The 24,762-nt window shown below is 35.4% G+C and overlaps 2 protein-coding genes across 5 annotated transcripts in view; both read right to left on the reverse strand.

Moving 5' to 3' along the window:
- Positions 1-19,928, reverse strand: part of LOC148947831 (uncharacterized) — a 33,708-nt gene extending 13,780 nt beyond the window's left edge. Inside the window, exons 1-2 of the mRNA XM_089095750.1 lie at positions 19,710-19,928; positions 768-976 (exon numbers count right to left, since the gene is read on the reverse strand). Of these exons, the coding sequence (XP_088951876.1) occupies positions 768-976; positions 19,710-19,869 (369 nt within the window). The 5' untranslated portion in view covers positions 19,870-19,928. The remainder of the gene's footprint in view (positions 1-767; positions 977-19,709) is intronic.
- The window catches only part of Vps8 (vacuolar protein sorting 8), a 286,757-nt gene that overhangs the window by 124,245 nt on the left and 137,750 nt on the right, over positions 1-24,762 (reverse strand). The gene's annotated exons all lie outside the window — the stretch shown is intronic.

Here is a 24,762-nt window from a genome sequence, read left to right on the forward strand (position 1 = left end):
AACAATAGACTATACGAGAAATGTGGTTCAATGCCGCTCTCTTGGGCTATAATGAAGGAGAGGTTGAGGTGGCTAGGACACGTTGTGCGGATAAAGGATGATAGATTGCATCTTTTCGACCAACCGTCTAGGGCTAAACGGAAAGCAGGTCTTCCTCGTCTGGGATGGGAGGACGTCATAAAGAACGATTTAAAGGAAATGGGAACTTCGTGGGCGGGTGTAAAAATGGAGGCTTCGAATAGATTGGGGTGGAGGAGGAGCGTGTGTAGCTGTGTTGGCCTCAGGCGGCTTGGTGATGCGGTGAGTTTTTAGTGGTAGTAGTAGTAAATTATATTTGAGACCATACTGGCTAAGCTAAGGTTTAATTAATGCTTCAGCTAAATTTTCTAATATTATCATTAAGTCTTGAACGGGTAAATTGGGAGTATTTGAGTTTTCATATTTGACTGTGTGGAATATTGCGAATCATAATTCTTCGGCACTGAACAGCAGGAAAGTGCTCAACGGGGGGGAGGAACAAATTTTTGTACAATCTCGTATATTTCGGAGATTATTCTTTTTTAACTTGTTTGCCCCTTCCTCAAAATAAATCATCTATTAAGAAGGATTAATATAGGTATTTACTAGAAACCATTTTCTTGGCTTTATCAGGAATAAGCCTGCTTTGGTAAGAAATTCTATTTATGGAACTCATTTAATGGAGAATCAAACAAGATATTTTATTTACAACTGTTTAAGCCTGACATCATTCATTTAGATTATCTTACCTCAATAAATTCTCTGCAAGTTTTCTCTGTATCCAGAGAAATGTCTTCAATTCCAAAATGCATTCCAGATATTTTGTCGATGTCGTAACTCAAATGAAACTCACAAGTTGACAAATTAGGTGTCTGAAAAGGAGAAAGTCCCCGCTTCCTCCGTCGTCTGTATTTGGAGTCAGAAGCATTTGTTTGTAAGTCTAGGTTTTTGAAGTCTTCTGTAAATATTATTAGTTAGTCTGAAGTTTTATTTCCTTTTCCTTCTTATTTTAAGCTAAATTGACAGCAATTTTAAACTAAAACAACGAAATTGCGGCAAGTGATGTCTACCACCATATATAAATATGCAACTGACTTCAAAATATAAACATGACATATACAGAAAATAAAACATCAAAACATAGTCCACTTGCATTGCGTAATCCAGGGAATTGATATTATACATATTCTGCAGCAGGAATGCTTGTGATAATTCAATCTTAAACTTCTTAATTTTTTAAGATCCTTTCTTCTAAGGGATATCTCTAAGCTTCAATCTTGGGTCTAACTCAAATCGGATCTTTATTACTAGGATCGTACTTTCTTTGGATATAAACTCAGGTTAGCAGCTCACTAATCTTAGGACCCAATTCATTTCAGGTTGGGACAGCAGCTTGATAACTTCTGTCTCTATTGGGAGCTAATATTTAAATACTTGGTTAAATTTTGAAGTAATTTGGTAGCATCTCTCTCTACCTAAGGTGCAGCAGCCATTGTAGGTTTCTAGCAAAAATATATGTCCAAGTCTAATGAGTTTACATTTTTGGCTCTTGGGAAAGGACGGGGGAAGGAGCAATACATCGTTGGATGTTTGTTCTCTATTTTTCTATTTTATATATATATATATATATATATATATATATATATATATATATATATATATATATATATATATATATATATATATATATATATATATATATATATATATATATATATATATATATATATATATATATTATATATATATATATATATATATATATATATTTTTATATATATATATATATATATATATATATATATATATATATATATATATATATATATATATATATATTACTGACTTGTGTCATGAAAGTATTACAATGCCGTCTAAGATACTTCATCTATTCTTAACAAAATTATCAATATACACTTCCATTTTAGATAGCTTTATATTTTTTGGGTGTTAAATTGGGGTCATGCCCAAACCCTAGATCAAAAGAGGCTCAATCCGGGTAACAAAGAACCGAGTTTAGTTTTTATGTAGCACCTTGGTGTTTCCATGATGAACGCAGGAGGGATGATATACGGGGTTAATCCTTAGATTCTTTTTAATTTAGCTTAGAATTACTTTATTTTGTCATATTTTATATCTAATATGCTTTAAATTGTCATGAGTCTAGTAAATCCTTATCCCAGCCATTGAAATGCTAAAGTAGCGCTTAAAGGAAGCAATAGGGAAATCACATGTTAGCTTCGGATACAAAAGGATACTTAATCACGAAAACAAACCTAAAACCCCGTAATTAAAATTATAGCTGGCAAGCCTCTGAGATGTGCACAGTAGGTAGCCTTAACTCAGTGAACGACGTAAAACTTGTATAACCTAGGTCATCTCCCAAAAAAAAACGACCATCAGCATCTGGCGTTGCCCAAGATAATCCTAACGCTAATTTTATAAACCAAGATAAAAAAAATATTCATGTATATATATATATATATATATATATATATATATATATATATATAACCACCCAATAATTAAAAAATTCTGTAGTCTATTCGCTGGTTGATAGAGCGTTTATAGTGTATTCCTCTGATTTGGAGCTGAAGGCTGAACTAGATCATATAAAAGATGTTCTTATAGGCAATGGCCACCCCCAACAAGTCATTGATAAGGTTATCTCCAGGAGAAAGATTAGCACAAAAACCAAGAGCTCACCTAAGACTGAAGAAGATAACCCCTTTTTGTCATTACCTTATTTTAAGGGCATTACTGACATTTTAAGCTCCAAACTCACTAAGCTTGGCATTAAGGTGTTTTTCCTTCTGGAATGACCTTCTCCTTCTTCTTAAACAAAGGCAAAGATAAGATCACTTCAGATCCATCAGGAGTATATGAGATTCCTTGCAGTTGTGGTGCTACCTATATAGGTCGTACCATGAGATCTCTACATCACCGATTAAAAGAACATACGGATTCCATTGATGCCTGCCTTAAAAAGACAAAGCTTAAGGAGGAAGATAATTTTTCTGCACTGGCCCATCATATTTTTGAAAACCCTTCTCACTCTGTTGATTTTGACCAGGCTCAACTTATTGCTATTGTTCCACAACTCTTAAAGCAGAAAATCAGAGAAGCTCTGGAAATTGCTAAAAACAAACCAGCCATTAATAAAGACAATGGATAGTTCTGCATCAGTGAAATTTGTGAACCCATTACTCATAGGCTAAAAACTTGCAAAAAACTCCACCCTACTTCTATAGACCCAGCTTTTTTGAGATCTACTAGGATAGCCGCCATCAACACCTCTACCAAAATCCGGACCATATAACAACATTAACTCCGGGATCGGCTTATTATTAGTGTTGTTCAGTGACTTTAGTTTTATTTTATTTAGTGATTTTATATTCTGGCAAGAGTCTTGAATTTGAACCTGATGATGACAGGCACAGGTCCTATCGAAATTATCCTTCCAAGATAACACAATACCTGACATCCATAGCTTAGGTAAGCTTATTACCATTATCATATATATATACATATATATATATATATATATATATATATATATATATATATAAAATATATATAGCAGGCTTCTATATTTATAGATTTTCAGTGTCACTTGTCTTCTAACCGCAGACAATTCTGTCTTTTCATACTGAAGCCTTTTCAAAGATATTTGACTGTTAGAGTAAGTCCGATTTCTAACAACGATACTGCTAAGCTTCACACTTTTCGTTTTCTGTTTTCTGGTTTATGAATTACTGTAATCCCTTTTCAAAATATAAGCAAATATTTTTGCAACTACCAGTTTTTTGCTCTTTACGCAATTTAATGTATTTTTATACTGGGTCTTTTCAAAGATAATTGATTATTAAAGCAAGTCCAATTTCTAAGAACTATTTCTGCTAAGCTCAAAAACTTTTGGTTTTGCTTTTTAAGGTTTTTGAGTTGTTGGAATCCCTTGTTAAGATATATACAAATATTTTTGCAATTATCAGTTTTTTGCTCTTTACGTAATTTAGTGTCTTTTCATGCTAGTCTGTTTAAAGATATTTGATTATTGAAGCTAGTTCGATTTCTAACAACAATATATACTAAGCTTCAAACATATGGTTTTCTTTTTTAAGGTTTTTGAATTGTTGTTATCCCTTGTTAAAACAGAGAATCATAATTTGTAATAATTGCAAACTTTCCTTTTTTAGGGCCTTGCTACTTACATTACATAACTGGTTGCGTCCAAAAAGGTTTTCTTTTTTAAGTTTTTTGAATTGTTGTAATCACTTGTTAAAGTATATGCAAATATTTTTGCAATTGCCAGTTTTTTGCTCTTTGCGAAATTTAATGTCTTTTTATACTGCAGTCTTTTCAAAAATATTTGATCATTGAAGCTAGTCAGATTTCTAACAACGATAGGCACTAAACTTGAAACTTTTGTTTTTTTTTAAGGTTTGTGAATTTTTATAATCCCTTGTCAAAATATCGAGTCATCATTTGTAATAATTGCAAATTTTTGTCTTTTGGGCCTTTTTACTGACATTATGAAACTGGTTGCGTTCAAACCTGTAAGCTTTAATTACAAGTCAGACCTGTAAACGAAGCGAGTGGATTTTATCGAACAAAAAAAAAAAAAAACTAATTTTAAAATTTGCACGTATTTTTCTAGTTTGAATTCAAACATCAAAATTATTGCTCAGGCACCTTAAATATTTTTGCAGTTTGGACAATAGCTTTAGCGATTCTGAACTGAACTTTAATTTTTTTCAACTTTTTTTCATGTGTTAAAAAGACATTTCTTATAGTTATGAAAAAAGAAATTCGGTTATGACGTTTTTCTAACAACGATTTCTACAAAGCTTCGCACTTAGGGTTTTTGAATTGTTGTAATCCCTTGTTAAAGTAAATACACATATTTTTGCTATTACAAGTTTTGCTGTTTATGCAATTTACTGTGTTTTCATACTGTTGTCTATTCAAAGATATTTGATTGTTACCGAAAGCCCAATTTCTAACAACGATTTCTACTAAGCTTCAAACTTTTTTGTTTTCTTTTTTAAAGATATTTTATTGTTGTAATCTCTTGTAAAAATATATGCAAATATTTTTGCAATTACCATTTTTATGCTCTTCAAACAATGTAATATAAACTACTCCATGTATAAAAATCTTCCATTTTTCTTCACAAGGATTACAAGTGTCACAACGTCACTGCATAACTGATGTATATAAATATAATTTCACCATGAATTTTTTTTCCCAAGATTAAGGCTCTAAAGGAATTTTCTGAACCATGTGACCAATCTGGATCTTTTTTTTAGGCCAGAGTTTCCCAGAACGCCAATTTTCCCGAAAAAATATGGAGCTACTTTCGAGAAAAAATACATACATACATACATAAATTATGCAATTACACAATCATACAATAATATATAATCATTGCTCGTTTATATATATATATATATATATATATATATATATATATATATATATATATATATATATATATATATATATATATACTACTAACAACTCACCGCAGCACCAAGCCGCCCGAGGCCAACACAGCTACGCACGATCATCCTCCACCCCAATCTATTCAAAGCCTCCCTTTTTACACCCGCCCACGAAGTTCCCATTTCCTTTAAATCTTTCTTTTTGACGTCCTCCCACCCCAGACGGGGACGACCTGCTTTCCGTTTAGCCCTAGATGGTTGGCCGAAAAGAACAATCTTCGGCAATCTGTCATCCTTCATCCGCAAAACGTGCCCTAGCCACCTCAACCTTTCCTTCATTATAGTCCTAGAGAGCGGTATTGATCCACATTTTCGTATAGCCTAATGTTTGAAATAAGGTCAGTCAGCAGGGTACCCAGAACAATCCTTAAGCAATTTCTCTGGAAAACATCTAGCAAATCTTCATCCGCTTTTCTGAGCATCCATGCTTCAGAGCCATATTTGACCACTGTCATCACTGTACCTTCTATTATTCTAATCTTTGTCTGCAGACTTATCTTCCTATTCTTCCAGACTTTTTTTAACTGTGAAAAAACACCCCGAGCCTTGGCTATTCTATTTTTAACATCTTCACTGCTCCCACCATCTTTACTAATAATACTACCCTAGATAAGTGAAGCTGCCCACCTGATTAATCTTTTCATTACCCAACGTCACCTTTTCATCTTCACTTACTCCTAGCCTTAGTGACTTAGTCTTCCTAACATTAATTTTCAAACCAATTCTAGCACCCTCAACTCGCAAAACCTCTAAAACTTCATTCATTTTCTTCACACTTTCATCTAGGATGCTCAAATCATCAGCATAATCCAGGAGACTTTTTCCTCCCCATTTGATTCCGTGGTCTCCCATTGCCTTTCCTGTGCTCCTTAAAACAAAGTCCATCAAAATAATCCATATAAAGGGGGATAGAACACAGCCCTGCTTAACTCCTGATTTAATACAAAACCAGCTGCTCTCCTCATTTCCTACCTAAACCGCAGCAGTTTTATTCTCGTACTTAGCACTAATCACGTTAATGTATTTGTCTGGTATACCATACAAGGATAAAATCTTTACTAAGGCTCTTCTATCAACAGAATCGAACGCTTGCTCGTAATCTATAAAACTGAGGACCAAAGGTGTTTGAAATCTCAGGCACTTCTCAGTTATTAACATAAGACTGAAAATTTGATTGAAGCGTTTTCTATCCTTTTGAAAATCACACTATTCTTCTCTTAAAACTTTTTATGTGATATATCTTAGTTTATAAAGTATCATGTTACTAAGTAATTTGTTTCCTGCAGAGACCAGAGTCTTACCATGATAATTACCACGCTCGCTTTTATCACCTTTCTTATAAAGTGGCTTAATTAAGGTTTTCCTAAAATCACTACGTACTTCCCCTTTTTCAAAAATAATATTCATAATATTCAAAAACTTATTTCTGACCTTAGAGCCACCATATTTAAGAAACTCATTTACCACCCTATCACCACATGGAGCCTTATTATTCTTTAATCCTTTTAGTACTGTACTTTTAGTACTTTAATCCTTTTAGTATTCCTCCTCACCAAACAAATCTTCCTTCACATCCAAAGTATCACAAACTTTGTTATTTTCCTCTATATTTTTTCCTGCAACTCTATCACGGTTAAGAAAGTTCTCAAAATGTTCTGCCCATCTCTCTTTAGTTCTTTCCTTGTGGCTAATTGTGGCCCCACTCTTACCTTTAACTGGGACAAGTCAAGATTGATTACTCCTTGTCCATTTATTAACATGCCGGTACAATATTTTACTATTATGCCGTCTAGCTGCATCTTCCAGATCCTCGGCAATTTTATCCATGGCCTCCATTTCACACCTCCTTAGTTCAAATTTTAATGCTTTCTCCACTTTCTTTAAATTTCTTTTGTTTTCATACGATTTATCACTCAGATAATTCTTGTACAAGTCCTTTCTCCTTTCTATTAAACATAAGGACTTTTTACTAATATTCTTAGCTGGAGTTCTAGCTTTCTTCCCTAATACACCTTCAACAACTTCACAAATTATTTTTCTAAAATTATTCCAACCATCTTCTACATTATCAAATTTTAAACTCTCGAGTTTAGTATTCAACTGTTCCTGGAAAGTTTCTCTCAAATTTTCATCCTTGAGTCTACCAACATAATAACTTCCAGGGAGGTACTTACCCTTCCAAAATTTTAGCTTAAAATTAAACCTAGACTCTACTTGATGGCAATCTTCACTTTTAACATCAATAACATCACTCCTATAAACCCTAGTATCCTGTATTGATCCTGCCAGTCTTCGGTTTATAATAACATAATCAATAAGGTTTGCAGTTTTACCATCACGTTAATACCATGTTAACTTATGAGCTATTTTATGACCAAACATTATATTGGTTATAAGTAAATTGTTATACTTAAAAAATTGCAAAAGTCTGTATCCATTGCTGTTTTCTGTTCCTATACCAAATTTACCTAGTCCAGGATGCCATATTTCCCTATTTTTACAAACCCGAGCGTTAAAATCTCCCAGTAATGATATAATATTTCTACCTTGGACATTGTCTATTTGCTCCTATAACTGGAATTAAAATTAATCTGAACCACTAGTATCCCTGTCAGATAGTTGTAAAGGGGTATATATTACTGTAATTGAAACCCAGAGCTTTTTAGTCATAAAGTTATGCATTACTATTATATTATTAATACCTTCCCAGCGCGAACAAGAATTAACAGCTTCTTTATTCATCATGAGCCCTACTCCCTGTCTATGTACTCCTTCCTTCTTGCCTGAGTAAACAAATTCTATATCTCCTAATTTCATGCTTCCTATCCCTGGGATATGAGTTTCTGAAACTCCTAATAAATCCAGTTCGAATTGTCTGATTTCGTCAGTCAAAATGTCGATACGATAGTAATTTTTAACGTCATAACATTCCAAGTTCCATTTTTCATGTTCTTTAAATGATTGAAATTATTTTCGCCTCAAGACAAGCAATGATCCCGGATACCAGTGCAGGACGGGGATCGGAACAACAACAAATACTATTTCTGGATACCATGACATTCACGATCGATTACGCAATCAAGTTCTCGGAAATTCACTTCCCCCTCGAGTCCCAGATCAATAACAGTGTTCCCGTTAGAATTCAATGCGCATGTGCAACCTTCGTTCCGGAGTTATTACACATAGAAACATCAAATAAATCGACCTTGGAAAAAAGAGGTCATTGACCCCATTAGCCACGTGTTCTCCCTAATGCCTGTATGCCCATATAAGGAGTTCGTTCCGTAGTTATAGGGTCACTTCTACTAAGGGGCATGTTTGATTCTGGGTGTATCCAAAATCGTTGTTGGCATGAAGGTGAAACTGCGGGGAATATTATGGGGCATGTCGAACTAATCAAAAGACCCTTTGTGCATCCAGTTTACACAAAAATCGTAAATGCAATACCTTAGGAACGACTGAATACATTAAGTTGAAACTTTCAGGGCATGCTAAGGAGGATTTTGAAAAAAGCCTGAAGGGTTGCTAGTATTCCCTTTTAGCTGCCCTCCCCCCAAAGACATCCGATCAAAATTTTGAGATACCCATCTTGCTTAAAATAGTCTAAAGGTCAAATACCAATCTCCCTAGGATTGGCATCCCTACAGCCCATGGGGCAACGGTTGTAAGTTATACATTTTGCCACTTATATACATATAAGATTTGTTTCATAGGCAGCACAATAGCGCTGCCTAAGTAATGAGCGATGTGGCACAATGCATTATCTATTTATTTATTATTTTTTTGGTTTAGACTGGGCACTTCGTGTCAAAGGAATTGTTGTAGAAATTTCGAAAAGGACTCATTGAATTGGAATTGAAAGGGTAATACCCTTTTTAATAGTCGAAAGTGATTGGAAGGCAACTAGCCCCCCCCCCCCTCCCACGCCCATTAATTCCCCAAAATATTAAATCATAAGTTTTGAGATAGCCATTTTGTTCAACGTAATTTAAAGTTCGGGAAATTAGGTCTTTGAGGATGACAAACCCCCAACCCCCCTCCCACAACCCACAGGGCAAGGGTTGCAAGCTATGCCCTGGGGGCATATAAGGTTCTTATAGAAATATAAGGTTCGTTGTCGTAGAAACTTCAAAAAGGGTTCATTCGATTGCAAATTGAAAGGGCTAGTGCCCTTTTTAAGTCAAAAGTGATTGGAGGGCAACTAACCCCCCTCTTGCACCCACCATCTCCCCGAATACATTCAATCAAAATTTTTAGATAGCCATTTTGTTCAAGTAGTTGATACAAATTTCAAAAAGGACTCATTCAATTGGAATTGAAAGGGCTAGTGCCCTTTTTAATTGTCAAGAGTGATCGGTGGGCAAATGCCTCTTTCCACGACCATCATTTCCTCAAACACTTTCAATCAAAATTTTTATAGAGCCATTTTTCTCAACGTAGTTGAGAGATCCACAATTTATATCTTTGAGGGTGACACCCCCAACAGCCCTCAGGGCAAGGGTTGTAAGTTATGCCCTGAGTCGTTTAAGGTTTATATAGAAATGCTGATCGTATAAACTTCGGAGGGGACTCATTGGATTGCTAATCAGAAGCTTTTGCGCCCTTTTTAAAATTCAGAGTGATTGAAGGATGGATACCCCCCCACACACACGCCTCGTATTTTCCCGTAATACTTCTGATAGAAAATTTGGGATGGTCATTTGTTGTCGTAGAAACTTCGAAAAGAGCTCGTTAGATTGAAAACTGAAAGGGCTAATGTCCTTTTTAATTATCAAAAGTAACTGGAGGGCAACAAACCCCCCTCCCACGCCCACCATTCCCCCAAACAATCCAATCAAAGTTTTGAGATATCTATTTTGTTAAACGTAATTGAAAGGTGTGGAAATCATGTCTTTGAGGATGATTCCCCCCCCCCCTCCACAGCCGTCAGGGCATGAGTTGTAAGTTATGCCCTGGAACTTCGTAGGGGGCTCATCGGATTCGTTATTAGAATTTCTAGAGTCCTTTTCAAGATTCAGTGTGATCGGAGGGTGGATAACCCTCCCCCCACACTTCGTATTTTCCCAAAATGCATCTGATAGAAATTTCGAGATAGCCATTTGTTGTAGTAGAAACTTTAAAAACAGCTCATTCGATTGGAATTTGAAAGGGTCAGTACCTTTTTCAATAGTTGAAAGAAATTGGAGGGCAACTAACTCCCGTCCCACACCCACCATTTCCCCAAACACATCCAATCAGAATTTTTAAATAACAATATTGTTCAACGTAATTGAAAGTGCCGGAAATTATGTTTTTGAGGATGACAATTCCCCCCCCCCAGAGTCCTCAGGGCAAGGTAAGTTATAACCTGGAGCAAGGGTGATCGTATAAACTTCAGAGGAGGCTACGCAGGGTGGATACCCCCCCCCCCCAAACCTCGTATTATCCTGAAATGCATCTGATAGAAATTTTTAGATGGCCATTTGCTGTCGTAGAAACTTCGAAAAAGGCTCATTTGATTGGAAATTAAAAGCGATAGGGCCCTTTTTATTAGTCAAAAAGGATTGGAAGGCAACAAGCCCCCTCCCATGCCCACCATTTCCCCAAACACATTAAATCAAAATTTGAGATAGCCATTTTGCTCAACGTAGTTGAAAGATCCGTAATTTATGTCTTTGAGGGTGACACCCCCACAGACCTCAGGGCAAGGGTTGTAAGTTATGCCCTGGGAGTTCTTAAGGTTTATATAGAAGACTGATCGTATAAACTTCGGAGGGGGCTCATTGGATTGCTAATCAGAAGTTTTGCTGCCATTTTTGAGATTCAGAGTGATTTGAGGGTTGATACCCTCTCCCACCCCCCAGACACACCTCGTATTTTCCCATAATGCATCTGATAGAAATTTTGAGATGGCCATTTGTTGTCGTAGAAACTTTTCAATTGTCAAAAGCAATTGGAGGGCAACTAACCGCACTCCCACGCCCACCATTCCCCCAACACATCCAATCAAAATTTTGAAATAGCCATTTTGTTCAACATAATTGAAAGGTATGGAAACTATGTCTTTGAGGATGACACCCCACCCCCACAGCCTTCAGGGCAAGGGTTATAAGATATGCTCTGGGGGCATATAAGGTATATATAGAAAGGGTTATCGTATAAACTCCGGAATGGGCTCATTTGATTGGAAATCAGATGATCTAGTGCCCTTTTTAAGATTCAGAGTGATCAGAGGGTGGATACCCCCACACCTCGTATTTTCCTGAAATTCATCCGTGGAAACTTCATAAACAGCTAATGCGATTGAAAATTGGAAGGGCCAATACCCTTTTTAATAGTCGATAGTGATTGGAGGGCAATTAACCCCTTCCCACGCCCTCAGTATCCCCAAACACATCCAATGAAAAATTTTGAAACAACCATTTTGTTCAAATAACTGAAAGGTCCTAAAATTGTGTCTTTAAGGATGACAATTTCCCCCACCCCCCAAAATCCTCAGGGTAATGTAAATTATGCCCTGGGGGCATAAAGGGAAAATATAGAAAGAAGGATCGTATAAACCTCGGAGGAGGCTTGTTGGATTGGTAATCTGATGTTCTAGTGCCCTTTTCAAAATTCAGATTCATTGGAGGGTGGATCCCCCCCCCCAAACCTCGTATTTTCCAGAAATGCATCTGATAGAAATTTTTAGATGACCATTTGTTGTCGTAGAAACTTCGAGAAAGGCTCATTCGATTGGAAATTGCAAGAGCATGTAGCCTTTTTATTAGTCAAAAGTGATTGGAGGGCAACAAACCCCCCCCCCCCTAGCGTATTAATTCCCAAAACAAATCTTACCAAAATTTTGAGATAGGATCAGTTGAAAGGTCTGGAAATTATGCCTTTGACAACCCCCATACCTTCTCAAGACCAAAACATAATTTGCACTTTACTGAAAAAAAGGATGTGGTTTGTCAATTCAGTATGCATACACTGATATATATTCCTTACACTTTTAAATTTAATTTATTAAAGTTAAAAAGTTAAAATATTTTATACGTATTTTTTTATTTCAATCATACAATAAATAAACGAGTCAAACTCAAAACGAGCAAAAAAACCAGAACAAAATTTGCCCTTTACTGAAAACAGAACACATTTCAAATGTTTTCACTTTGCTTTTACTTGTTTAAGTGTTTTTAGTAGATATATGAAGGGGGAAATCGTTCCCCGTCGCACTTCAATTACAGCACGAGTGTCTGGCACCCTTTTAAAGAGTAAAAAGAGATTTGAGGGCAAGCAGCCCTTCTCTCACGCCCATTCATTTTCCAAACACATCCAGTCAAAATTTTGAGGCAGCCATTTTGTTCAGCATAGAAGAACGGTCCAGCAACTATGTCTTTAGGTATATTAAGCATATCAACCCCCCGGCTATGCAATTGGTCAATTATGCTTTAAAACGAAATGCTGCTTTAAAATTAAACCAAAAGGCATTGTGTTTATGGTTGCCAATAAGACACATCAGCAAAATATCGAGAACGTCTGGAGGTATTAAGTTGAAATAAGTGTATCCAGGTTGTCAAAGAGCATAGATAGAATCTTTTGGGAATGACAATAAGTTTTATTTTCAGGTCAACTTCAGAAGCTATAGAATTAAATTAAAAAATACTGTTTGTGTAAGCATTAAAAATTGTTGAAAAAGTTTTTCAAACATAAAAATAGCAACCCATAGTGTGGATTCTTATAGAATCCACAACAGAAAACCTGAAAAAATACAATATTACTTTTTCAATGAAACAGACTATGTCAATACAAAACGAACAGAAATTAATTAAAAAAAGATTTTTTCCACAAGACAAGTTTTTCAAATAAAATTAAAGAACTCCATTAAGCCAAGAATGAGCAAAATAAAGTCAAATAATTTTCAAACTGTAAACTACCTAAATCACTATCAATAAATAAAAGAAGCTCAAAACGAACAGAAATTAAAACCAACAGCCGAGTCAAACTCAAAAACGAGCAAAAATTAACATGAGTAGGGCTGATAATCCCTATGTCTTCTCAAGACCAGAACACAATTTGCGCTTTACTGAAAACAAAATATGTTTGAAATGTTTTCACCTTTCTTACTTTCATAAATCAAAAATTATCAAAACCTTAAGGAAGAAATGTCAGTATATGTCAATTGAAGTGACAATCCACGCTCATTTGTTTGTTTGTTTTTTCAGTAAAGCGCAAATTATGTTCTGGTCTTGAGAATGCATAGGGCTTTTGAGCACTACTCATGTTAAGTTTTGCTCGTTTTGAATTTGACTCGGCCATTTATTGTAATTTTTACGACAACTGTATCTATAAAAACCTTATATACCCCAGGGCATAACTTACCACCTTTGCCCTGGAGGCTCTGGGGGGTTTGTCATCCTTAAATACATAATTTCAAGAACTTTCAACAACGTTGAACAAAATAGGTATCTCTAAACTTTGATTGAATGTGTTTGGGGAAATGGTAGGCGTGAGAGAGGGTTCAATTACTCACCACTCATTTTCGACTATTAAAAAGGACAATTTCAATTTCCAGACAAATGAGCCCTTTTTCAAATTTCTACAACAACTTTCTATAAAAACCTTATGTGCCCCCAGGGCATAACATACAACCCTTGCACTGAGGGCTCTGAGGGCGTTATCATCCTAAAACACTTAATTTCCAGAACTTTCAACTATGTTAAACAAAATGGATGTCTCAAAATTTTAATTGGATGTGTTTGGGGAAATGGTGGGCGTGAGAGGGGGTTAGTTGCCCTTCAATCACTTTCGACTATTAAAAGGGAACTAGTCCTTTCAATTTCCAATTGAATGAGCCTTTTTTGATGTTTTTACTACATCGCGTTCTATAAAAACCTTACATGCCCCCAGGGCAAAGCTTACAACCCTTGCCCTGAGGGCCGTGGGGGGGGTGTCATCCTTAAAGACCTAACTTCCAAGACTTTCAACTAGGTTGAATAAAATGGCTATCGAAAAACTTTGGATTGGATGTGTTTTGGGAAAAGGTGGGGATGAGAGGGGGGCTAGTTGCCCTGAAATCACTTTCGACTATTTAAACGGGCACTAGCCCTTTGAATTTTCAATCGAAAGAGCTCTTTTTCAAGTTTCTACGACAAAGATTTCAATAACAACTTATATGCCCCCAGCATAACTTATGGCCCGTGCCCTGAAGACTGTGGGGAGAGTGTCCTGCTCAAAGGTATTATTTCCTGAACTTTAAACTGCGTGGAACAAAATCATTATCTCTAGATTTTGATTGGATGTGTTTGGGGAAAATGATGGGCGGGGAAGGGGGTTAGTTGCCTTCCAATCAGTTTTGACTATTTAACATCGTTCATCGTTCAGGGCATAACTTACAACCCTTTCCCTGAGGGCTGTGGGGGAGTGTCCTCCTGAAAATCATATTTTCTATCTGGAAATCAACCACGCTGAACAAAATGGCTATCTCAAAATTTTGATTGGATGTATTTCGGGAAATGGTGGGCGTGGAAAGGGTGTTAGTTGCCTTGAATATTACTTTCGATTATTACAAAAGGGCGCAAGCCACTCCAATTTCCGATTGAATGACCTCTCTCCAAAGTTTCTGCGACAACTTCTTCGATACGAAGTGCCCTGGTCTAAAGGAAAAAAAAATAATAAATAATACGTTGTGCCAACATCTTTCTTATATGCCTCCAGGGCACAACTTGAAACCCTAGCCCTGAGGGTTGGGGGGAGTGTCCTGCTCAAAACATAATTTCTATCTGGAAATCAACTACAATGAACAAAATGGCTATCTCAAAATTTTGATTTGATGTGTTTCAGGAAATGTTGGGCGTGGAAGGGGTGTTAGCTGCCTTCCAATCACTTTCGACTATTAAAAAGGGAACTAGCCGTTCCAATTTTCAATCGAATGAGCCCTTTGCGAAGTTTCTACGACAACTCCTTCGATACAAAGTGCCCTTGAATGGAAAAAAAAATAATACATTGTGCCAACATCGTTCTTTACTCATGCAGTGCGATTGCGCTGCCTATGAAAACAAAGGCATGTTCGATTACGGGTCTCTAAAAAGGCTTAGGCTATTTTAAACATTCAGTTCATTTTCACTACTTCTTTCCAGTCACTTTTATGATTGTAGTTTTTTTTTTCGACGATGTTTTGAAAGAATGAAGTACACTGTTAAAAAAAAATAAATAAAAATAGTTTTCAATAAATGTAAATGCCACAATATACATTAGAAGGTTTACGGTTAGTAGGAGGCAGTAGCCAAACTCCAGAGTGTAGTTATTTCCATTTGCTCTAAGTTTGACTTGACTGAATTAATTGTTCATTTATATCAGTACATGTTGCCTCTACGTTTGATGTGATTATTTATATTAATTTCTATTCGTTTTGGGTTTCAATTATTTATTGACAATAGGCTAATTTCTAGTTGTTTTAGGTTTGAATTATTACACGACATTCTTTGTTTTCGTCTAAAATTTTAAATAATTTCTAAGACCACACTGGCTAATCATGATAAAACGAAACAATAGTAAAAAAAAAGAGAAAAACGAGGATTATACAAGCCAGTGAAACATATGAACTAAAATGCAAATATTTCGGTCAAGACCTCCGCTTGACCGTCCTCAATGCAGGATAATAACATCGAAATTACTAATAAAACTCCATGGATACTATAAAAAAAAATTCAAACCTTGAAACGAAGCGCAACTAAAATTCGAAGACCCTCCCCATGTTACGGTGAAAGTGTAACTGAATGAAAAAATACAATACTGAATGTGAATTCAATTTTTTAATTTATACAGATCATCATCACAGATTAGGTTAGGTTGCAAAATGTGATTTTTTTAAATATTTAATTAAAAACGATCAGAATTAATTAGTTCATTATAAATGGGGCTTAAATAGGTTTCTCCCGTGTCTCTATTGAGAGCAACCTTTCGGTGAATGTACTTTTTTATCTCAACTGCCCCCCTGAAAACTTGGATGAGACCTTTAACAGGGGCAATAATGGAGGTGTTATCGAATAAAACGAAATAATGCGGGTTGTCATACACATGCTGAGCCAAGGCGGAATCAAAAGTCTCAGGCCTTTGGCATAGCTCTATAGCTTTGTCAATTGAGGACCTGTGTTCCAACAATCTCTCCCCCAATTGCTGATGGGTTCTGCCAACATAGAAACAGCCGCAAGAACATGGAACCCTGCAAACACCACTGCCCAAAATAGGGCTCGTTTTATCTTTACCGCTGTTAAAATAGTTCTGGATTTTATTAGAATTTTTGAAGCTGAAATTTAAGTTATGTTTTTTAAGAATTCTTTGCAATTTGTCACCTAATTTGCAAAAATAGGAAAAAACAGTAAAACTTTCTTATCACCCACTAAAGGGATGATATCCGTTGGGGGTTGTGGAGATGATAAATCTTTTTATCCTTGATAAAATTTCATATAATAAAAAAGTTACGGATATTTTGTCCGACACTCACACTTATAAACGTATAGAGTCAGACCCCACCGACAAGTTCACCCGTGAAGTACGAAAAGAGCTGGGAATTTTACAAAAAGAAAGACTCGTTACTCCACAAATGTACAAAATGTTTTACACTAAAGGGTGCTCCGCTCCTAAATTCTATGGTCTCCCAAAAATTCACAAAGATGGAGTTCCTCTGCGCCCAATTGCGGCCTCTTATAGTTCGCCAGCTTCCAGACTGGGAAAATGGTTAGCCACAATTTTTCGTCCTCTTATGTCGACGCAAGCTTCTTACATTAAAAATTCAGTACACCTTGTGGAAAAATTAAAAAACCTTGATATAAAAAAAGACACAATTTTGGCCAGTTTTGATGCCATTTCGAAGTATACATCATGTGATATAAAAAAAATGTGAATTTGCCCTTCAAAAGATACTAGAAGATAATATTGACTGGATGGATTACAAAACATTAGATATTGAAACCATTATACGACTTGTTCGCCTTTGCAATAGATATTCCTTATATTTTCGGTACAACAATCAATTTTTCACCCAAAAAAATGGGTGATTTTAGAAACTGTACCAAACGTCCCATAAATTGGAACCAAAGGGTCCCAGGAGATTCTGTTTTTTGTGTTTAGGTTCTTTATTTTCTATTTATTTCTATTTTCAGGGTTTACATAGAATGAAATCTTGGCTTTTCATAGATATACGAATTGTGACTATGAGTTTAGTGGTCTCTCTATTATTAATTTGAAAATAAAACCTCCGAAAAAAAAAGTTTCAAAGAAAAGTCAAGAGTCATTTAAAATTTTAGTTTTAAATGACTTGCTCCCTATGGGTACAAGCCTTTCACCTTTTTTGGCCACTTTTTACATGGAATTTATTGAAACCTCCGCTTTGAATACTTTTCCTCTGAAACACCGGTTCTGGGGCCGGTTTGTCGATGATGTGATCTCTGTCTGGAATCACGGAGATAGAACTTAACGCTATTTTAGTTCATCTTAATAGTTTCGATTCCAACCTTCAGTTCCCCTTGGAACTGGAAGATAATCATAAACTGCCTTTTTTAGACGTCTTAATCTTCAACAAATCTCTCAGCCTAGAATATTCAATTTATAGAAAACCTACACATAATGATAGGTCTTTGCATTTCTCTTCCAACCAGCCTCCTTGTGTAAAAAGAGGAGTAGTTATATCTTTAGTTGATCGTATCATAAGAATTTGTTCAAAGGCTCATATAATCCCAGAATTAAATTATCTGAAGGACATTTTGTTTTGCAATGGATATGCCACCAATTTACTTGAATCCATCATAGAAAAAAGACAAAAAAAGGCAGAAAAAGATTTATCATCTCCACAACCTCCAACGGATATCATCCCTTTAGTGGGTGATAAGAAAGTTTTTACTGTTTTGCCCTATTTTCGCAAATTAGGTGACAAATTGTAAAGAATACTTAAAAAACATAACTTAAATGTCACCTTCAAAAAATCTAATAAAATCCAGAACTATTTTAACAGCGGTAAAGATAAAACGAGCCCTATTTTGGGCAGTGGTGTTTATAGGGTTCCATGTTCTTGCGGCTGTTTCTATGTTGGAAGAACCCATAAGCAATTGGGGGAGAGATTGTTGGAACAGAGGTCCTCAATCGACAAAGCTATGGAGCTATGCCAAAGGCCTGAGACTTTTGATTGCGCCTTGGCTCAGCATGTGTATGACAACCCGCACCATTTCGTTTTATTCGATAACACCTCCATTATTACCCTTGTTGAATGTCTCATCCAAGTTTTCAGGGGCAGTAGAGATAAAAAAAAAGCACATTCATCGAAAGTTAGCTCTAAATAGACACACAGGAGAAACCTATTTAAGCCCCATTTATAATGAACTAATTAATTCTGATCGTTTTTACTTAAATATTAAAAAAAATCACATCTTGCAACCTAAACTAACCTGTGATGATGTTTTACCTGGAAAACGTTTAGGTTTTAAAAATTCTCTGTATAAATTAAAAAATTGAATTCCCATTCAGTACTGTATTTTTTCATTCAGTTACCCTTTCACCGATACAGGGCGAGGGTCTTCAAATTTTAGTTGCGCTTCGTTTCAAGGTTTGAAATTTTTTTTATAGTATCCATGGATTTTTATTATCAATTTTGATGTTATTTTCCTGTATTGAGGTCGGTCAAGCGGAGGTATTGACCGAAATATTTCCATTTTAGTTCATATGTTTCACATGATTGTATAATCCTCGTTTTTCTCTGTTTTTTTATTATTGTTTAGTTTTATCCTAAAATTTTAAATGACTCTTGACTTTTCTTTGAAACTTTTTTTTTCGGAGGTTTTATTTTCAAATTAATAATAGAGAGACCACTAAACTCATAGTCACAATTCGTATATCTATGAAAAGCCAAGATTTTATTCTATGTAAACCCTGAAAATAGAAATAAATAGAAAATAAAGAACCTAAACACAAAAAAACAGAATCTCCTGGGACCCTTTGGTTCCAATTTATGGGACGTTTGGTACAGTTTCTAAAATCTTCACGGTGCGTAAGATTCAAAATAGCCAGATAATTTTCAACATTTCTTTCAGGATCTAATGAGCCCAAAAACAAAACCTACAAACACTCATATAAAGATGATATTAATCGAAGTCAATTGACTTTCTTTCATTTTACCTTAGGACTACACTATGAAGTTTGCTATAAATACTTAAAATAAAATAATCACCGTACCTTTGGTCCCAGTATACCCAAAAACTAACTCTGGGCTATTGTCTACTCTTTCACTCAAATTTTCTATTTCTAAAGCTGAGGCAGAATTTTGCATCTTGTGAACAAAAGGAGGTGGAAGAGGCGACGTTCGTTCACCAAATTTGAAGACAACAGCAGACATTGAAAATGGTGACAGAAAAATGTTAATGGGCGCTAAGTTGTCAACACACTCTGTAGACAAATCAACTAGAAACGGTGATAATTTTCAAATTGGTTATAATAAACTAAAATTCAAACACAAATTACTAAAAGGTTCAGCTAACCGAAAATCTTTAGGTTGAATTTTCCTAACGATGAATTTGTTTAAAATGTGGACATTAGGAGCATGTATACAAGCGAAATATTAGCCTTAATTTCCACAATACGCAATAATTTATTTTGTAAGGGTATTCTAGAGGAGAGCCCAGAAACAAGTTAGGCCTTCAATAGAACTATTAAAGAGAAGGTAAAACTAATAAGAGAGGTAACTTGATCTTTTCTGCAAGAAAAAGAAAAAAACACCATCCAAGCCTATTCAACAAAAGCTAATGGTAAAAATGGAAAAACATTGCTATATATTACGTCAAAGATGGGACCGAAGGACCCCCCCCCCTGCGTACGTCCCTACCCAACCCCCCCCCCCCACTACCAGGAAAAATCTCCCCTGAAAACGTCTGTACTGTATACTTCCCAATAACCAATAGCCTTTGAACTGTGAGGACGCAAATTGGATTTAACTGTGAATTTAATTGGTTTGTAAAAAGTGTATTTGTTAGACAGTGAAGATATTGCGAAACATTGAATTGGCTTGGGATTATACACCTTGGATTACGTCATTTAATTATGACAAAAAAAGAAAATAGGCCAAAATCAATGAATCAAGCTCTGATTGAGTAGTAGTTCAGGTGTCTTTACCGCTTGCCCTGAGGAATGGAATGAAATGCAAATATTTGATTAGTTGAATTTTGCAAACGCTACAGAGTATTCCTGAAAGTTGGTTGTGATTCCTAAAGTAGCGTCGGTATTCAAACGCTGTTGGAAATCGTCGGTGCAGGAGATAGGGGTGTTAGCCGTGCCCAAATTAACGGTGGCTTAGCGAACTGCACGTCCGCATCGACGTGGATAAATTATAGGTGCCAAAATAGGTAAGAGAGATTACATATTTTATTTTATTTGCACTTGCCATGGGGCGAAAAAGGAAGATTGCTAAAACTGTCCAAGTAGGATCCCAGTCTGTTGAGAACAGTTTGTTGAATTCGACCGTTTCATCTGAAGGGAATAACGATGTCGCTTCACTGAAGACCCTGACGGATGATTTTGCTAAGATGCTAACAATACTTACTGAAAATGGTAAAAAACTAGACTCTATAAACAATAGTATAAAAATGTTAGAAAATCGTATGGTATCAGTGGAAAATACACAGTCTGAGCTAAAATCAGAAGTTAATACTACGAGTTCGCGTGTTACACAGCTTGAATCTGATGTTCTAAGCTTAAGAAATCAAATGTCAATTATCGCTAGTGCAACGAAAAATTATGAAACTGGGAGTGCAGATCTGTCTCGTCGGCTTATGGCATCAGAGTATCGACATACAGAGACGAATATTATCGTTTGGAATGCTCCCTGCGAAAATACCACCCAAGCCGAAACGTTTTTTGACCAGTTGTGTTTGGAGGGTCTAGGACTGTCCATGGTCCCGAGGTTTCAAGTTGTTGGTAATGTCCGTAAGGAGCAACCGTATTTTAAAGTTGATGTTGGTTCTCGAGATGCGAAGGTCAGTGTGTTTAAGAACGGAAAGAAATTAAAAGGTAAAGTTATTGGACACCATAGAAATGTATCTGTTAGCGATGATGCACCAATATCAGTTCGCGAAGCTCGAAGGAAGTTGTAAGTAAAGAAATCTAGATTAAATGCTATAGGAGTTTCATCATGGGTTTCCAATACAGTTCCACCATATATACAGATCGACCGTGGTGGTGTGGCGGCAAAATTTGGTTATGATGAGCCTATCCCTGAGTTATGTGACCAATAGATGGTTATATCATGAATGTTTAATTAAGAGTTTGTTAAGATATTTTTATTTTTTTTTTTTTTTTTTTGTTTTGTATTTGTGTTTATTGAAAAAAAATGAAAATTTGTTATTTTTTACTAATTTATTTAGCTTTTTTTATAATTTATTATTGGTAAGTGGTATACACAGGTAGAGCATTGTGTTTTCTTCAATTATAATTTTCTGGAATTCAGTAATGGAAACAGTAAGCCTGTATTGTGACAGGCTAGTGTTAGTGTCAATTTTTTCACTTTTTTTGTATTCGTTTGTTTATTTATACTATTTTGTTAATATGTTTCTTATTATTTTTAGGTTATATTGTGTTTTTTCTGGAGCTTCGATTACGTTGGAAACGGGACCACCGACCCTCCGAGTTATAGTAAGTTATTCAGTTGGTTTGGTTGCAACTACCCTCCTTTTCTTTTATATATATATATATATATATATATATATATTTTATAAAAAATGGTAATTTTTCGTAATGATCGTTTGGATTGGCTTGAGAATAATCCATTTAGTGTTTCGGATTTAGGATTAGGGGTACTTCACAGGGATTTTGATATAGGGGTAGATGATGTTTTTCCGAAGGTTAATTATAAGTGCCCAGTTGATTTACATACTAGACTGGCACCGGATAAACTTGGCATTTTTCATTTGAATTGTCAGGGGTTAAATAGTACATTGGATTATTTGTCGGAGCTGTGTATGCTATCTGATTTTCATATTCTTGCACTTACTGAAACATGGTTAATGAATAATAATTCTGGACTATTGGATATTTTAAATTATAATATGTATGTTAAGAACCGTACTCATCATCAGCATGGAGGACTTGCCCTGTATATTAGAACTGCTTTGAATGTGAAGGTTAGGGATGATTTGTCTGTTAATAAAGAGATGGTTTTTGAGTGTTTTGTTACGGAGGTTGATAAGAATGGTGACCCATTCTTTATTGCTGTCTGTTACCGCCCCCCTTCAGCAGGTGTAGATTGTTTTTTAGAAATATTAGAGCAACAAACGGACCTTCTAACTCATAAGAACATGCCGTGTTTCATGCGTGGAGATTTCAACATTGATTTGAAATTGTTAGCATCTAACTTAAAAGCCCAGAATTTTTTGAATTTAGTGCTCGGTTTTAGGATGCATCCAGCTGTAAATGTTTGTACTAGAGTGACGGATTCATCTTCATCTCTAATTGATAATGTATTTTTGAATGTTCCCCATGATTCGTCGAGTGTTGTGTTAAATGATGTTTCGGATCACTTTGGTTTGGCTATATTAGTTCCGGGTATATTTAAGAATATTAATATTAATTGTGATGCTCGCCCTAAGCCTAAGAAATTATTAGTTGATTCAAATACTATGTCAAGATTTAAGCTTAGGATAGAACAGTTAGACTTTAAATTTTTACAAGAAGAATTAGATTTAAATTTGAAGTTTGAGCTTTGGTATGGTAAGATTAAGGAAACTTTTTTGGAATCTTGTGAAGTGTCAGGAATACAGAAGAGAAGGGTGTCTCCGAATAAACCTTGGATTACAAAGAGTTTGTTAGTCAATTAATAGAAGACGTTTTTTATATAAGTTGTCAACAAGGAGCAATGATCCTCATGATAAAGTAATATATAGAGTTTATAATAGTAGGTTAAATGCTGCACTCCGACTGTCTAAGGTAGAATATTATAAGGTTAAATTTAAAAAATTTGAGGGTAACCCGAGTAAGACTTGGAAATTGATTAAGTCGGTGACTTGCCCTGGTAGCGTCTTGATCCGTCCAGATAATATGGGAATGAATAATAATGTTGCAGATGAGATGTGTAATCACTTCGCTACTATTGGGCAGCGTGTGTTATCATCGGTGCCAGTATTTGATCAAGATGGAGATTTTCGTCAGTTCCTACCTGAAGATTGTGATGTGTCTGCGTACCTTAAATCTGTATCTATTGATGAATTATTTGATGTTATAAATAATATGAAAAATGGTGCATCAGGAGGCGATTTTATTTCGTTGAAGGTTTTGAAGTCGATTTTACCTGTTATATCTAGTCATTTTTTAGGAATGATAAATAATTGTTTAAAAGCTGGAATATTTCCTGATTGTCTAAAGTGCGCGAATGTTATCCCGATATTTGAAGGAGGGGATAAGAATTGTTTTAGTGATTATAGACCGATTTCTTTACTGCCATTTATTTCTAGAGTGTTTGAAAAGTTGATTCATAGTAGGATGGTAAGTTTTTTCGAAAAAAGACAATTTTTTAGTTCTAGTCAGTTTGGGTTTAGGAGTCATCATTCTACAGAGCATGGAGTTTTGTTTTTAACAACTTTTATTAATGATGCTTTAGACAAGGGTCTGAAGATAGCTTCGATATTTTTGGATATTACTAAAGCATTTGACTCTGTTGATCATGATATACTAGTTCAAAAGCTATATAGTAGTGGTATACGTGGTGATTTTTTAAACGTCATAGTTATTTATCTTAGTGGAAGGACTCAGTGTGTCGTGATGGATGGAGTTACATCTAAAATTGAATATATTTCGATTGGAGTACCCCAGGGTTCCGTTTTGGGCCCTTTGTTGTTTTTGGTTTATATTAATGACCTTTGTAGAGCTTCAAGTAATGTGTCTTGTTCTTTAGACCTTGATACTTACGGTACTAAAGGAATTCTACCATGTTTTGCTGATGATGCCCATTTCACCGTAGCTGCTAGAACTGAAAATGAGTTGATGGCTATATTGAAACAAGGTATTTCTTCGATTGAAAAGTGGATGCGAGTAAATAAATTGAAACTGAATCATAATACGTCGAATTTTTTGATTTATGGTAGAATTACTGGACATTATCCATGGATTAATAGTACAGAAGTAGGGCACCATACCATTGTAAGATCTACTAGTACTAGATACCTTGGTTTTATAATTGATGAAAGCCTTAGTTTTAAAGACCATATTGCATCTGTTAACAGCAAATTGTCCCATAATATTGGTA

The sequence above is a fragment of the Artemia sp. Qi Xiang Cuo genome, chromosome 10 (assembly GCF_049724085.1).
Source record: "Artemia sp. Qi Xiang Cuo chromosome 10, ASM4972408v1, whole genome shotgun sequence".
NCBI lineage: Eukaryota > Metazoa > Arthropoda > Branchiopoda > Anostraca > Artemiidae > Artemia > Artemia sp. Qi Xiang Cuo.